The sequence below is a fragment of the Nerophis lumbriciformis genome, linkage group LG23 (genome assembly GCF_033978685.3).
Source record: "Nerophis lumbriciformis linkage group LG23, RoL_Nlum_v2.1, whole genome shotgun sequence".
NCBI lineage: Eukaryota > Metazoa > Chordata > Actinopteri > Syngnathiformes > Syngnathidae > Nerophis > Nerophis lumbriciformis.
In genome coordinates, this window is record NC_084570.2 from 32,611,661 (window position 1) to 32,627,393 (window position 15,733).

Consider the following 15,733-nt stretch of genomic DNA (forward strand, 5'->3'; position numbering starts at 1 on the left):
ATAATAATAATGATGACATAATGATAATATTGATAATAATAATAAAACTGATAATAATAATAATGATGACAATGATAATATTGATAATAATAATAATAATACTGATAATAATAATTATAATGATGATAACAATATACTACTACTATTACTACTACTACGAATAATAATAATAATACTAATGATAATATTATGACAATTATAATAATGGTAATAATAATGATTTGATGATGATAATAATACTACTACTACTAATAATATGATAATATTAATAATGATATGATGATAATAATAATAATGATACAAAGACAAGCATGACTGAGTGAAGCCTATTTGTAATAATAATAATAAAACTAATAATGATGATAATAATAATACTGCTGATACAAAGACAAGCATGATTGAGTGCAGCCTATTTGTAATAATAATAATAATAATAATAAATATTATAACAATAATGATAATAATAATAATGATAATAATATTGATAATAATAATATTATGATGATAATAATAAAGATATGATGATAATGATAACAATAATGATAATAATAATATTAATAATGATAATAATAACACTATGATAATAATAATAATACAAATAATTATAATGTTAATAATAACACCAATATGATGATAATAATACAAAATAATAGTAATAATAATATGATGATGATAATAATAATAACAATAATGATAATAATGATATGATAATAATAATAATAATTATGATAGTAATAATGATAATAATAATAATAATAATAATAATAATGATAATAATAATGATGTGATGATAATAATAATAATAATGATAATAATGATAATAATAATATGATGATAATAATAATAATAATAATAATGATAATGATAATAATAATGATATGATGACAATAATTATAATAAGGATATGATAACAAGCGTGATTGAGTGCAGCCTTCATGCGTTGAGAAAGAGAAGAAAAAAGAGGTTAGCTGGCCACCAGACGCCCACTCACTGCCTGCAGCCGAGGAGGAAGCGGCGGCGGAGGCAGGGGCGGCGGCCCCGGCCGAGTTGGTGAGAGAGGAGGAGGAGCTAAGGCCCAGGTGGGTGGGGCTAGAGAGAGTTTTGGCCGTAGCGTCATTGTGCTGGCTGACCACAGAGGGCTGGCGGCGCAGGGCACCAGGCACCGCCGCCTGGCCCGTCTGGAAGGTATAGACCACATCCATCTGGAGGAAGGACACAGGGCAGGAAGGAAGCAAAGAAGCAAGGAAGGAAGCAAGGGTTAGTTGGAGAGAGCTTAGAGAAGCTTGCAAGAAAAGAAACACCATCCTGCTGCTTAGATGCTGATTGGCTTAGAATCACAGCAACCTCCGTCTACACTTTTATACACCTGTATAAATCTGTTTAAATCTGTATACATCTGTTTACTCCTGTATACATCTGTTTACTCCTGTATAAACCTGTTTACATCTGTATACACCTGTTTACATCTGTTTACACCTGTTTACTCCTGTATACACCTGTTTACATCTGTATACATCTGTTTATTCCTGTTTACTCCTGTATACACCTGTTTACTCCTGTACAACCTGTTTACATCTGTATACATCTGTTTACTCCTGTATGCACCTGTTTACATCTGTTTACACCTGTTGACTCCTGAATAAACCTGTTTACATCTGTATACATCTGTTTACTCCTGTATACACCTGTTTACATCTGTTTACACCTGTATAACCTGTTTACATCTGTTTACTCCTGTATACACCTGTTTACATCTGTATACATCTGTTTACTCCTGTATACACCTGTTTACATCTGTTTACTCCTGTATAACCTGTTTACATCTGTATACATCTGTTTACTCCTGTATGCACCTGTTTACATCTGTATACACCTGTTTACTCCTGTATAAACCTGTTTACATCTGTATACATCTGTTTACACCGGTTTACTCTTGTATACATCTGTTTACAATTGTATACACCTGTTTACTCCTGTATACACCTGTTTCCATCTGTTTACATTTGTATACACCGGTTTACATCAGTTTACTCCGGTTTACACCTGTATACACCTGTTTCCATCTGTATACATCTGTTTACATTTGTATACACCGGTTTACATCAGTTTACTCCGGTTTACACCTTTTTACATTTGTTTACACCTTTTTACATCTGTTTACACCTTTATCCATAGTTTTACTCCTGTTTACATCTTTTTACATAGGTTTACTCCTGTTTGCACCTTTTTACAACTGTTTACACCTGATTACATCTGTTTACACCTTTGACACCTGTTTACATCTTTTTAAATCTGTTAACACCTTTTTGCACCTAATAATAAGTATTCATGCAGCTTGTTTACGTGTGTGTGTGTGTGTGTGTGTGTGTGTGATATCATGTGCGACACAAGCAAAGTGTTTACTTGTGTATGTGATATCATGTGCGATACAAGCAGGGTGTTTACTTGTGTGTGATATCGTGTGCGATACAAGCAGATTGTGTACTTATGTGTGAAATCATGTGAGATACAAGCAATGTGTTTACTTATCTCCTCCCTCCTAACCACCTTATCTCCTCACTCCTAACCACATCATCTCCTCCCTCCAACCACCTTATCTTCTCCCTCCTAACCACCTCATCTCCTTCCTCCTAACCACCTCACCTCCTCCCTCCTAACCACATTATCTCCTCCCTCCTAACCACATTATCTCCTCCCTCCTAACCACCTCATCTCCTCCCTCCTAACCCCCTTATATCCTCCCTCCTAACCACCTCATCTCCTCCCTCCTAACCACCTTATCTCCTCCCTCCTAACCAACTTATCTCCTCCCTCCTAACCACCTTATCGCCTCCCTCCTAACAATCTCCACCCTCCTAACCACCTTACCTCCTCCCTCCTAACCACCTTATCTCCTCACTCCTAACCACATCATCTCCTCCCTCCTAACCACCTTATCTCCTCCTCTTGACCCCCTTATGTCCTCCCTCCTAACCACCCTATCTCCTCCCTTCCAAACACCTCATCTCCTCCCTCCCAACCGCCTTATCTCCTCCCTCCTAACACCTTATCTCCTCCCTCCTAACCACCTAATCGCCTCCCTCCTAACCAACTTATCTCCTCACTCCTAACCACCTCATCTCCTCCCTCCTAACCCCCTTATATCCTCCCTCCTAACCAGCTCATCTCCTCCCTCCTAACCACCTTATCTCCTCCCTCCTAACCACTGTATCTCCTCCCTCCTAACCACCTTATCTCCTCCCTCCTAACCACCTTATCTCCTCCCTCCCAACCACCTTATCTCCTCCCTCTTAACCACCTTATCGCCTCCCTCCTAACAACCTCCACCCTCCTAACCACCTTATCTCCTCCCTTCTAACCACCTTATCGCCTCCCTCCTAACCACCTTATCTCCTCATTCCTAACCACCTTATCTCCTCCCTCCTAACCACCTTATCTCCTCCCTCCTAAACACCTTATCTCCTCCCTCCTAACCACCTTATCTCCTCACTCCTAACCACCTCATCTCCTCTCTCCTAACCCCTTATCTCCTTCCTTCTAACCGCCTTATTGCCTCCCTCCTAACAATCTCCTCCCTTCTAACCACCTTGTCTCCTAACTCCTAACCACATCACCTCCTCCCTCCTAACCACCTCATCTCCTCCCTCCGAACCACCTCATCTCCTCCCTCCTAACCCCCTTATCTCCTCCCTCCTAACCACCTTTTCTCCTCCCTCCTAACCACCTAATCGCCTCCCTCCTATCAACCTTCTCCCTCCTACCCACATTATCTCCTCCCTCCTAACCACCTTATCTCCTCACTCCTAACCACATCATCTCCTCCCTCCTAACCACATTATCTCCTCCCTACTAACCACCTTATCTCCTCCCTCCCAACCACCTTATCTCCTCCCTCTTAACCACCTTATCTCCTCCCTCCTAGCCACCTTATCTCCTCACTCCTAACCAAATCATCTCCTCCCTCCTAACCAAATCATCTCCTTCCTCCTAACCACCTTATCTCGTCCCTCCTAACCACCTTATCTCGTCCCTCCTAACCACCTCATCTCCTCCCTCCTAAACCCCTTATCTCCTCCCTCCTAACCGCTTTATTGACTCCCTCCTAACAATCTCCTCCCTCCTAACCACCTTGCCTCCTCACTCCTAACGACATCATCTCCTCCCTCCTAACCACCTTATCTCGTCACTCCTAACCACCTCATCTCCTCCCTCCTAACCACCTTATCTCCTCCCTCCTAACCACCTTATCTCCTCACTCCTAACCACCTTATCTCCTCCCTCCTAACCACCTTATCTCCTCACTCCTAACCACATCATCTCCTCCCTCCTAACCACCTTATCTCCTCCCTCTTAAGCACCTCATCTCCTCCCTCCTAGCCACCTTATCTCCTCACTCCTAACCAAATCATCTCCTCCCTCCTAACCAAATCATCTCCTCCCTCCTAACCACCTCATCTCCTCCCTCCTAACAATCTTATCTCCTCCCTCCTAACCACCTTATCTCCTCCCTCCTAACCACCTCATCTCCTCCCTCCTAAACCCCTTATCTCCTCCCTCCTCGCCACCTTATCTCCTCACTCCTAACCAAATCATCTCCTCCCTCCAACCCAAATCATCTTCTCCCTCCTAACCACCTTATCTCCTCCCTCCTAAACACCTTATCTCGTCCCTCCTAACCACCTCATCTCCTCCCCCCTAAACCCCTTATCTCCTCCCTCCTAACCGCCTTATTGCTTCCCTCCTAACAATCTCCTCCCTCCTAACCACCTTGTCTCCTCACTCCTAACCATATCATCTCCTCCCTCCTAACCACCTCATCTCCTCCCTCCAAACCACCTCATCTCCTCCCTCCTAACCCCCTTACCTCCTCCCTCCTAACCACCTTATCTCCTCCCTCCTAACCACCTAATAGCCTCCCTCCTAACAACCTCCTCCCTCCTAACCACCTTATGTCCTCCCTCCTAACCACATCATCTCCTCCCTCCTAACCACATTATCTCCTCCCTACTAACCACCTTATCTCCTCCCTCCTAACCACCTTATCTCCTCACTCCTAACTACCTTATCTCCTCCCTCCTAAACACCCTATCTCCTCCCTCCTAGCCACCTTATCTCTTCACTCCTAACCAAATCATCTCCTCCCTCCTAACCAAATCATCTCCTCCCTCCTAAACACCTTATCTCCTCCCTCCTAACCATCTTATCTCCTCCCTCCTAACCACCTTATGTCCTCCCTCCTAACCACCTCATCTCCTCCCTCCTAAACCCCTTATCTCCTCTCTCTTAACCGCCTTATTGCCTCCCTCCTAACAATCTCCTCCCTCCTAACCACCTTGCCTCCTCACTCCTAACCACATCATCTCCTCCCTCCTAACCACCTCATCTCCTCCCTCCTAACCACCTCATCTCCTCCCTCCTAACCCCCTTATCTGCTCCCTCCTAACCACCTTATCTCCTCCCTCCTAACCACCTCATCGCCTCCCTCCTAACAACCTCCTCCCTCCTAACCACCTTATGTCCTCCCTCCTAACCACCTTATCTCCTCCCTCCTAACCACATCATCTCCTCCCTCCTAACCACATTATCTCCTCACTCCTAACTACCTCATCTCCTCCCTCCTAACCACCTCATCTCCTCCCTCCTAACCCCCTTATCTGCTCCCTCCTAACCACCTTATCTCCTCCCTCCTAACCACCTCATCGCCTCCCTCCTAACAACCTCCTCCCTCCTAACCACCTTATGTCCTCCCTCCTAACCACCTTATCTCCTCCCTCCTAACCACATCATCTCCTCCCTCCTAGCCACCTTATCTCTTCACTCCTAACCAAATCATCTCCTCCCTCCTAACCAAATCATCTCCTCCCTCCTAAACACCTTATCTCCTCCCTCCTAACCATCTTATCTCCTCCCTCCTAACCACCTTATGTCCTCCCTCCTAACCACCTCATCTCCTCCCTCCTAAACCCCTTATCTCCTCCCTCTTAACCGCCTTATTGCCTCCCTCCTAACAATCTCCTCCCTCCTAACCCCCTTGCCTCCTCACTCCTAACCAAATCATCTCCTCCCTCCTAACCACCTCATCTCCTCCCTCCTAACCCCCTTATCTCCTCCCTCCTAACCACCTTATCGCGTCCCTCCTAAAAATCTCCTCCCTCCTAACAACCTTGTCTCCTCCCTCCTAACCACCTTATCTCCTCCCTCCTAACCACTTTATCTCCTCCCTCTTAACCCCCTTATCGCCTCCCTCCTAACCACCTCATCTCCTCCCTCCTAAACCCCTTATCTACTCCCTCCTAACCACCTTATCGCCTCCCTCCTAACAATATTCTCCCTCCTAACCACCTTATCTCCTCCCTCCTAACCACCTTATCGCCTACCTCCTAACAATCTCCTCCCTCCTAACCACCTTGTCTCCTCCCTCCTAACCACCTTATGTCCTCCCTCCTAACCACCTTATCTCCTCACTCCTAACCACATCATCTCCTCCCTCGTAACCACATTATCTCCTCCCTCCTAACAACCTCCTCCCTCCTAACCACCTTATGTCCTCCCTCCTAACCACCTTATCTCCTCACTCCTAACCACATCATCTCCTCCCTCGTAACCACATTATCTCCTCCCTACTAACCACCTTATCTCCTCCCTCCTAACCACCTTATCTCCTCACTCCTAACTACCTTATCTCCTCCCTCCTAAACACCCTATCTCCTCCCTCCTAGCCACCTTATCTCTTCACTCCTAACCAAATCATCTCCTCCCTCCTAACCAAATCATCTCCTCCCTCCTAAACACCTTATCTCCTCCCTCCTAACCATCTTATCTCCTCCCTCCTAACCACCTTATGTCCTCCCTCCTAAACCCCTTATCTCCTCCCTCTTAACCGCCTTATTGCCTCCCTCCTAACAATCTCCTCCCTCCTAACCACCTTGCCTCCTCACTCCTAACCAAATCATCTCCTCCCTTCTAACCACCTCATCTCCTCCCTCCTAACCCCCTTATCTCCTCCCTCCTAACCACCTTATCGCCTCCCTCCTAACAATCTCCTCCCTCCTAACCACCTTGTCTCTTCCCTCCTAACCACCTTATTTCCTCCCTCCTAACCACCTTATCTCCTCCCTCCTAACCACCTCATCTCCTCCCTCTTAACCCCCTTATCGCCTCCCTCCTAGCCACCTCATCTCCTCCCTCCTAAACCCCTTATCTCCTCCCTCCTAACCACCTTATCGCCTCCCTCCTAACAATATCCTCCCTCCTAACGACCTTATCTCCTCCCTCCTAACCACCTTATCGCCTACCTCCTAACAATCTCCTCCCTCCTAACCACCTTGTCTCCTCCCTCCTAACAACCTCCTCCCTCCTAACCACCTTATGTCCTCCCTCCTAACCACCTTATCTCCTCACTCCTAACCACATCATCTCCTCCCTCCTAACCACATTATCTCCTCCCTACTAACCACCTTATCTCCTCCCTCCTAACCACCTTATCTCCTCACTCCTAACTACCTTATCTCCTCCCTCCTAAACACCCTATCTCCTCCCTCCTAGCCACCTTATCTCTTCACTCCTAACCAAATCATCTCCTCCCTCCTAACCAAATCATCTCCTCCCTCCTAAACACCTTATCTCCTCCCTCCTAACCATCTTATCTCCTCCCTCCTAACCACCTTATGTCCTCCCTCCTAAACCCCTTATCTCCTCCCTCTTAACCGCCTTATTGCCTCCCTCCTAACAATCTCCTCCCTCCTAACCACCTTGCCTCCTCACTCCTAACCAAATCATCTCCTCCCTCCTAACCACCTCATCTCCTCCCTCCTAACCCCCTTATCTCCTCCCTCCTAACCACCTTATCGCCTCCCTCCTAACAATCTCCTCCCTCCTAACCACCTTGTCTCTTCCCTCCTAACCACCTTATCTCCTCCCTCCTAACCACCTTATCTCCTCCCTCCGAACCACCTCATCTCCTCCCTCTTAACCCCCTTATCGCCTCCCTCCTAGCCACCTCATCTCCTCCCTCCTAAACCCCTTATCTCCTCCCTCCTAGCCACCTTATCGTCTCCCTCCTAACAATACACTGTAAAAAGTCTTTCAGTGGAATTGTCCATTCTACTTTCTTTTTAAAAGTATATTTATTCCAATAAATCAATTTATTTTTATTTTTAGAGTTTTTGAGTTATCTCTAAGTAAAAAGTGTGAATATTTTCGTAACTTAATTTTTTATGTGATAAAATTAATTTTATTGGACTTCCAACATAAATTGATTTAGCAAAACTCAGTTCAAAGGTTTATATCAGACCTAAAACGTCAGGACCCGCCCACCTGCATGCGGCTGTGGAAGAACAAGCCCAGACACGTTTCTTCACGGAGAACAAGGAAAACACTTTACCGAACTCATGTAAGTAACAATTTATATTGTTTAGTCAGTATTTGCCAGGATTTAAATGTATACATTTTCAAAAGCACGGTTCAATGTTATATTTAGTTTACTACTTTTCCCGCCGACCGCCATTTCGAATGTGCTCTTACCTCCAACAGCTCATTAACTTCAATCAAACATTGTTTATAGCTGTGAAGTTTATAATTAGCGTTTTCTTTGCGTGGTAGTTTAATATTTTATTCTTCAGTTTATAAGCAGCCACATTAAAGCTGCTTCACTAGCTTGCATTCATAGTTGCTAGCAGCTAGCTAGGTACACTTGACAGAGCTATCTGAAGCCCCCTCAGACCTGCTGTCCATGCACACTCCTAGGCAAAACGCTACTCTTGTAAGAATAACACTCATTGTGTAAGTCTCAATCTCAACATCCCCCCCCCCAAAAAAAATCTCACCAGTAGTCACCATTTAAAGGGTACATTTTCAAATTTTTCTTCCGTGGGGGCATGCCCCTAGACCCCCCTACTGTTGCTAGGTTACCAACTTAGACCACCGTGGCTACAAAAAAATCTAGAGGAAATACTGCAAATGAGTATATTAGGGTGTAAAAAAAAACGATATAAAGGGCTTTCACCAGGCTTATATATCCAAGAGGTTAGACATGAACCATAACTTGTCTTTTTTGTTCTCTCTCTCCAATGACATATGGGATGGCCCTGTAAGTTGTGCAGCACTGTTATACCAACCAAGAGTGACATTTTAAAGCATTACAGACTGCAACATGGGACCTTTGGACACAGCCATTCCTTGCCTTGCATTCATGTAGGTTGCCCATGCTCTTATACATCCCTTCGCTCTCATCTGTCAAGATGCTAGACTTCTCCTCTCTGACACCACCGCCAGAGAGCCTAGCTCCACTCCCACCACGTTACAGGCCTTCTCTACCAACTTGTCCAGTCTGTTTGCGTCCCTCGCTCTCAGCCCGCTGCCCCAGCAGGCCACGGCGTACAAGAAGGCGCCTGCCACCACCGACTCGTAGAATATCTTTTATTCTATTCTATTCTATTATCATTCTATTTTTCCTGACCAAGTTTCCATTGTGACTTGGACATGACATACTAGACTCACTTTTTGCCTGAAAATGTATACTAATACCCTTAATATCAGTAACGGTCAACATTTGCTGTCTTACAGATTAATGAAGCGGAATCAACATTTATGTCCCAACTGGACAGGTACACGCCAAAGCTCCTGGAGCTCTTCAGTGCAAAAGAAGGAGTGACTGCAGCGCATCAAGAACTTGTTGATGGAACTGATACAGGTGGGTTAAAAGTGGTTTAAAAGTTTAAACTGAATTTGTAATCATGCTCTAATAACGGTATCACAGATTTGGAGTAAAATTGCCAACAAAATTCATTTATTTATTATTATTCTCTTAACTCTAGGACCCAAGTGCCTCTGCAGTGAAGAAGAGAGATGTAACTGTGAGATGCCTCATAGAGTACATGGGAGAGAGTGGACAGGAGCTAATCTCTGACTACTGTAAGTATTGTTTAAAAGCAGGTTTGGATCAGTCTGATGTACAAGCTTAAATTGGGTTTACTTTTATGTGAACTGACTGAACCAGCAGTTGTCAGGTGGAGGTCGAGCATTCAGCTAGTTGGCAAGAGCCCCAGGATAGCCAATTAGCATAGCACCACAGAGTGATGCCTTTCTGTCTTGTGTTTCTGTTTGCCCTAAAAAAACAATGCAAACAAAAAATACTCCCCTTAAACAAGCATTAAAACATTTACTCTACATATATATATATATATATATATATATATATATATATATATATATATATATATATATATATATATATATATATATATAACATATTACTGTTTGTTTGTTTGTTTTAATTTCTGGTGGTTCTATTCAGGTTTTTTATATGCAAATTAGAAATGCCAATAAAAAACATGTGGCTGGAAATGCATCTATTGTACCAAGTTTAATGTACAAGATCTCAAATTAGAATTCAAAAGTTTTCAAAATGGTCTTCACAAAAATAATCATTATCTGAATTAAATCACACAACTTATATTACTGTAAATATAAAATTAGATGTTTGTGTTTTTAATTACTGTTTTTGTATCTCAAAGGGAACTGCAGAGACCGCTGTTCATGAGGACCTGGAAATGAAGAATATGAGCATCTACATCTGTCGTGAGCCAAATGCAGTAGGAATCATCATTGAGGGAGTACCAGTCCTTACTCATCTTGGAAACCTGGTCAAAGCATGCTGCCTACTTCTGGGGTTGACGTATGCACTTAATCTTGAGTATCCATCCAAACTTTCCAAAACATTTGAGGTGTTTCAAAGACTTTTTGTGGGACTTGACACACTGCGCCCAAAACCAACCCCCAAATTCATGACTCTCAAAAACAAGCTTCTAGCTTAGGCAGTAAGCCATGACTGTCAGCTTGCACTTTTGAACAGCTATTTTCTTGTGTCTGTTCAAAATCATTATACATTGTTCATTGAGTGGAATTCTTCAGAATGTTGTAACAGTTTGTCCTGTTCAGGTTTTATACAAAGCTCCAGGTCATCGTTTCTGGTGTGTAAATTAAGTTTTTTTATGTTTTATACACACTAAATTGCCCTACTGTGAAGCTCCAGCTGGTCAGAAGGAGGGATCTGTGAGATGTTTAAGTTAAAATGTTTCAAAATATACACACTGAAAGACACTACAGTGAAGGTGTTCTGCTTGTGAATTGTTACAGAAGTACAGATAATCTTAATGTTAAATTGTTTTAGCAAGAAACTGTACTGTGAATGTTCTAAGTAAAACTTGAGATGCTGAGGTCATGGATTCTTTTATGCACTAAATACTGATGTTCTTGACTGTTAATACTGTCCAGCTTATTGACAGGTTTGGATATGGCTTGTGAAAATGTTTTAATATGTATACGGTTAAAAAAAGAAAACTACTGTGAAGGTGTTCTATACAGCACTTTAAAAAGTTGAGGTCATGCATTCTTGTATAATATGGATGTTGACTGTTCATACTGTCCAGCTCATTGCCACTGTTTTTATATGGTAATGATTTAATAAAGGTTGGAATTTGATATGTCTTGATTTTTTTTATTATTATTCTAAGTAATTATTTTAAGCAGTTTCCATTTTCAAAACAAAGAAAGGGTAAGTTGGTCAAAATTAATAAAATTGAGTACAAAAATTATTTTTTCATTTAAATGTTACTTATTTTAATTAAGTCTTGTGTGTTTAATATGCTGATGTTTTTTTACATTGATTTTACTCAATTTCTTGGCTTTTTCTGTAAACGCAACTTAATCTTTTTGCATAAATCGAAATGCATATTATTAAGTTCTACTTACTCAAAATACCAATTAGTTGACTAAACTAACAAAAATTGCTTGGAAAATGTTGCCTTATTTTTATTGAGTTAGATCTAGGCAACAGTTTTTACAGTGTATCATCCCTCCTAACCACCTTATCTCCTCCCTCCTAACCACCTTATCGCCTACCTCCTAACAATCTCCTCCCTCCTAACCACCTTGTCTCCTCCCTCCTAACAACCTCCTCCCTCCTAACCACCTTATGTCCTCCCTCCTAACCACCTTATCTCCTCACTCCTAACCACATCATCTCCTCCCTCCTAACCACATTATCTCCTCCCTACTAACCACCTTATCTCCTCCCTCCTAACCACCTTATCTCCTCACTCCTAACTACCTTATCTCCTCCCTCCTAAACACCCTATCTCCTCCCTCCTAGCCACCTTATCTCTTCACTCCTAACCAAATCATCTCATCCCTCCTAACCAAATCATCTCCTCCCTCCTAAACACCTTATCTCCTCCCTCCTAACCATCTTATCTCCTCCCTCCTAACCACCTTATGTCCTCCCTCCTAACCACTTCATCTCCTCCCTCCTAAACCCCTTATCTCCTCCCTCTTAACCGCCTTATTGCCTCCCTCCTAACAATCTCCTCCCTCCTAACTACCTTGCCTCCTCACTCCTAACCAAATCATCTCATCCCTCCTAACCACCTCATCTCCTCCCTCCTAACCCCCTTATCTCCTCCCTCCTAACCACCTTATCGCCTCCCTCCTAACAATCTCCTCCCTCCTAACCACCTTGTCTCCTCCCTCCTAACCACCTTATCTCCTCCCTCCTAACCACCTCATCTCCTCCCTTTTAACCCCCTTATCGCCTCCCTCCTAACCACCTCATCTCCTCCCTCATAAACCCCTTATCTCCTCCCTCCTAACCACCTTATCGCCTCCCTCCTAACAATATCCTCCCTCCTAACCACCTTATCTCCTCCCTCCTAACCACCTTATCGCCTACCTCCTAACAATCTCCTCCCTCCTAACCACCTTATCTCCTCCCTCCTAACCACCTTATCTCCTCCCTCCTAACCATCTTATCTCCTCCCTCCTAACATGTGCGATACAAGCAGTGCTGCAGAGTGTTTACTTGTGTGAGTGGTTAGGAGTAAGAAGATAAGGTGTTTAGGAGGGAGGAGATAAGGTGGTTAGGAGGGAGGTGATAAGGTGGTTAGGAGGGAGGAGATAAAGTGGATAGGAGGGAGGAGATAAGGTGGTTAGGAGGGAGGAGATGAGGTGGTTAGGAGGGAGGAGACAAGGTGGTTAGGAGGGAGGATATGATGTGGTTAGGAGTGAGGAGACAAGGTGGTTAGGAGGGAGGCGATAAGGTGGTTAGGAGGGAGGAGATAAGGTGGTTAGGAGGGAGGAAATAAGGTGGTTAGGAGTGAGGAGATAAGGTGGTTAGGAGGGAGGAGACAAGGTGGTTAGGAGGGAGGAGACAAGGTGGTTAGGAGGGAGGAGATGATGTGGTTAGGAGTGAGGAGATAAGGTGGCTAGGAGGGTGGAGATAAGGTGGTTAAGAGTGAGGAGATAAGGTGGTTAGGAGGGAGGAGATGATGTGGTTAGGAGTGAGGAGATAAGGTGGTTAGGAGTGAGAAGATAAGGTGGTTAGTAGGGAGGAGATGAGGTGGTTAGGAGGGAGGAGATTGTTAGGAGGGAGGCAATAAGGTGGTTAGGGGGGAGGAGATAAGGTGGTTAGGAGGGAGGAGATTGTTAGGAGGGAGGCGATAAGGTGGTTAGGAGGGAGGAGATAAGGTGGTTAGGAGTGAGGAGATAAGGTGGTTAGGAGGGAGGCGATAAGGACAAAGAAGGAAAGTGATTGAGTGAGTAAGACAAAGAGTAGAAGAAGGTGAGATGAGTGTGAGGCAGGGACATGGAGGAGTGCACAAGCAGCACTTGGAGAAAAGGTGTCGGGGGACTGAGTGATAAGAGTGTAGCAATTATAGCTCACAGTATCGCACGCTAGCCGCCAGGATTAAGAGGAGGACAGGAAGAGGAGCGTGACAAGATAAGAAGCTAATTAGCTCGCAGAATTTTTGTCGCCTTGTCCCCGCCCCGCTGCCCCGCACCTCCCTGCCCGGGGGGACCATATTCCAGACCCAAGACGATGAAGAGAAAACAGCGCTGGGTGCTTCCACAGCGGGAGCAGACCACACCCTCCATCACTTCCTGCTGCATCACTTCCTGCTTCCTGTCGTCTTCTGCTGTGTGCAACACTGACAAGAAGCCCCCAGCAACAACAACAAGAACTCTGCTACAAGTATTCACTTTTGGTTGGGGGGCGTGGTTAAGATATATATATATATAGGAAATACTTGACTTTCAGTGAATTCTAGCTATATATTTATATATATATATATATATATATATATATATATATATATATATATATATATATATATATATATATATATATATATATATATATATATAAAATAAATACTTGAATTTCAGTGTTCATTTACAAACTACAACTCACAAACACTTTAGAGTTAGGCTCCACCATCAGAATGTGTACTTAAACTTATAAAGATCACATGGATATTATTCAGTGAGTTGATTCACCAAAACTAACCTGTTATACAGGAGGAAAAAGCACACAGGACGTTTCAATTGTTCACAGACTGGTCGCGCTCATCAGAATGACAAGACACTTCCGGTCTGCAGGTGATAGCATTCAATTGGGAAGAAACGCCCTACTGCCCCCTACTGACCAATGTGAATACTGATAAATGTGTAATGACAGCTCCAAAAACGAATTCAAACCACAAAATAAAAATAAATAAATCAACACAAAAATGTGACACATTATGGGTGGGTCACATATGCATGTACAGTAGATGACAGTATTGTCCTGTTTAAAAGTGTCACAACATTGCTGTTTACGGCAGACGAACTGCTTTACGGTAGACACTGTTGTTGTGTGTTGTCAACACGTCACTCAGGTCAGCCTGAATTTCGGGAGTTTTTCGGGAGAAAATTTGTCCCGGGAGGTTTTCGGGAGAGGCGCTGAATTTCGGGAGTCTCCCGGAAAATCCGGGAGGGTTGGCAAGTATGGTAGTAACATTCATAATATTATGTACTATTTACATATTTTCATCATACTGTAAGTATATATGTAATGTAGTAACATTCATAATAACATGTAGCATTTACATATTTTCACCATACTGTAAGTATATATGTAATGTAGTAACATTCATAATAACATGTACTATTTACATATTTTCATCATACTGTAAGTATATATGTAATGTAGTAACATTCATAATAACATGTAGTATTTACATATTTTCATCATACTGTAAGTATATATGTAATGAAGTAACATTCATAATTACATGTAGTATTTACATATTTTCATCATACTGTAAGTATATATGCAATGAAGTAATATTCATAATAACATGTAGTATTTACATATTTTCACCATACTGTAAGTATATATGTAATGTAGTAACATTCATAATAACATGTAGTATTTACATATTTTCATCATACTGTAAATATATATGTAATGTAGTAACATTCATAATAACATGTAGTATTTACATATTTTCATCATACTGTAAGTATATATGTAATGTAGTAACATTCATAATAACATGTAGCATTTACATATTTTCATCATACTGTAACTATATATGTAATGTAGTAACATTCATAATAACATGTAGCATTTACATATTTTCATCATACTGTAACTATATATGTAATGTAGTAACATTCATAATAACATGTATTTACATATTTTCATCATACTGTAAGTATATATGTAATGTAGTAACATTCATAATTACATGTCATATTTACATATTTTCATAATTTTAAGTATGAATTCATAGACGCATCACAACGCTCACTTTTCCTTCAACAACAACAAGACTACTAATCATGGCAGACTTAATGAGAGACAACAAAGACTACTGTGGGACAAACGATGATCCAGAAACTTCTATTCTACAAG

The 15,733-nt window shown here is 42.3% G+C and overlaps 1 protein-coding gene and 1 long non-coding RNA gene across 6 annotated transcripts in view; one reads left to right on the forward strand and one right to left on the reverse strand.

Moving 5' to 3' along the window:
• Positions 1–15,733, reverse strand: part of LOC133622224 (plasma membrane calcium-transporting ATPase 1-like) — a 229,593-nt gene that overhangs the window by 12,914 nt on the left and 200,946 nt on the right. For 2 of the 5 annotated variants that reach the window (XM_061984714.1, XM_061984712.1), the window contains one exon: positions 992–1,202. The exons of 2 other annotated variants lie outside the window; for them this stretch is intronic. In XM_061984714.1, the coding sequence (XP_061840698.1) occupies positions 992–1,202 (211 nt within the window). The remainder of the gene's footprint in view (positions 1–991; positions 1,203–15,733) is intronic. One more of the 5 variants, XM_061984717.2, reaches the window with a different exon arrangement.
• LOC133622570 (uncharacterized) lies at positions 9,073–10,831 on the forward strand. The gene is made up of 4 exons (XR_009817795.2): positions 9,073–9,192; positions 9,565–9,691; positions 9,816–9,912; positions 10,515–10,831. It is a non-coding gene; the product is annotated as an uncharacterized lncRNA (long non-coding RNA).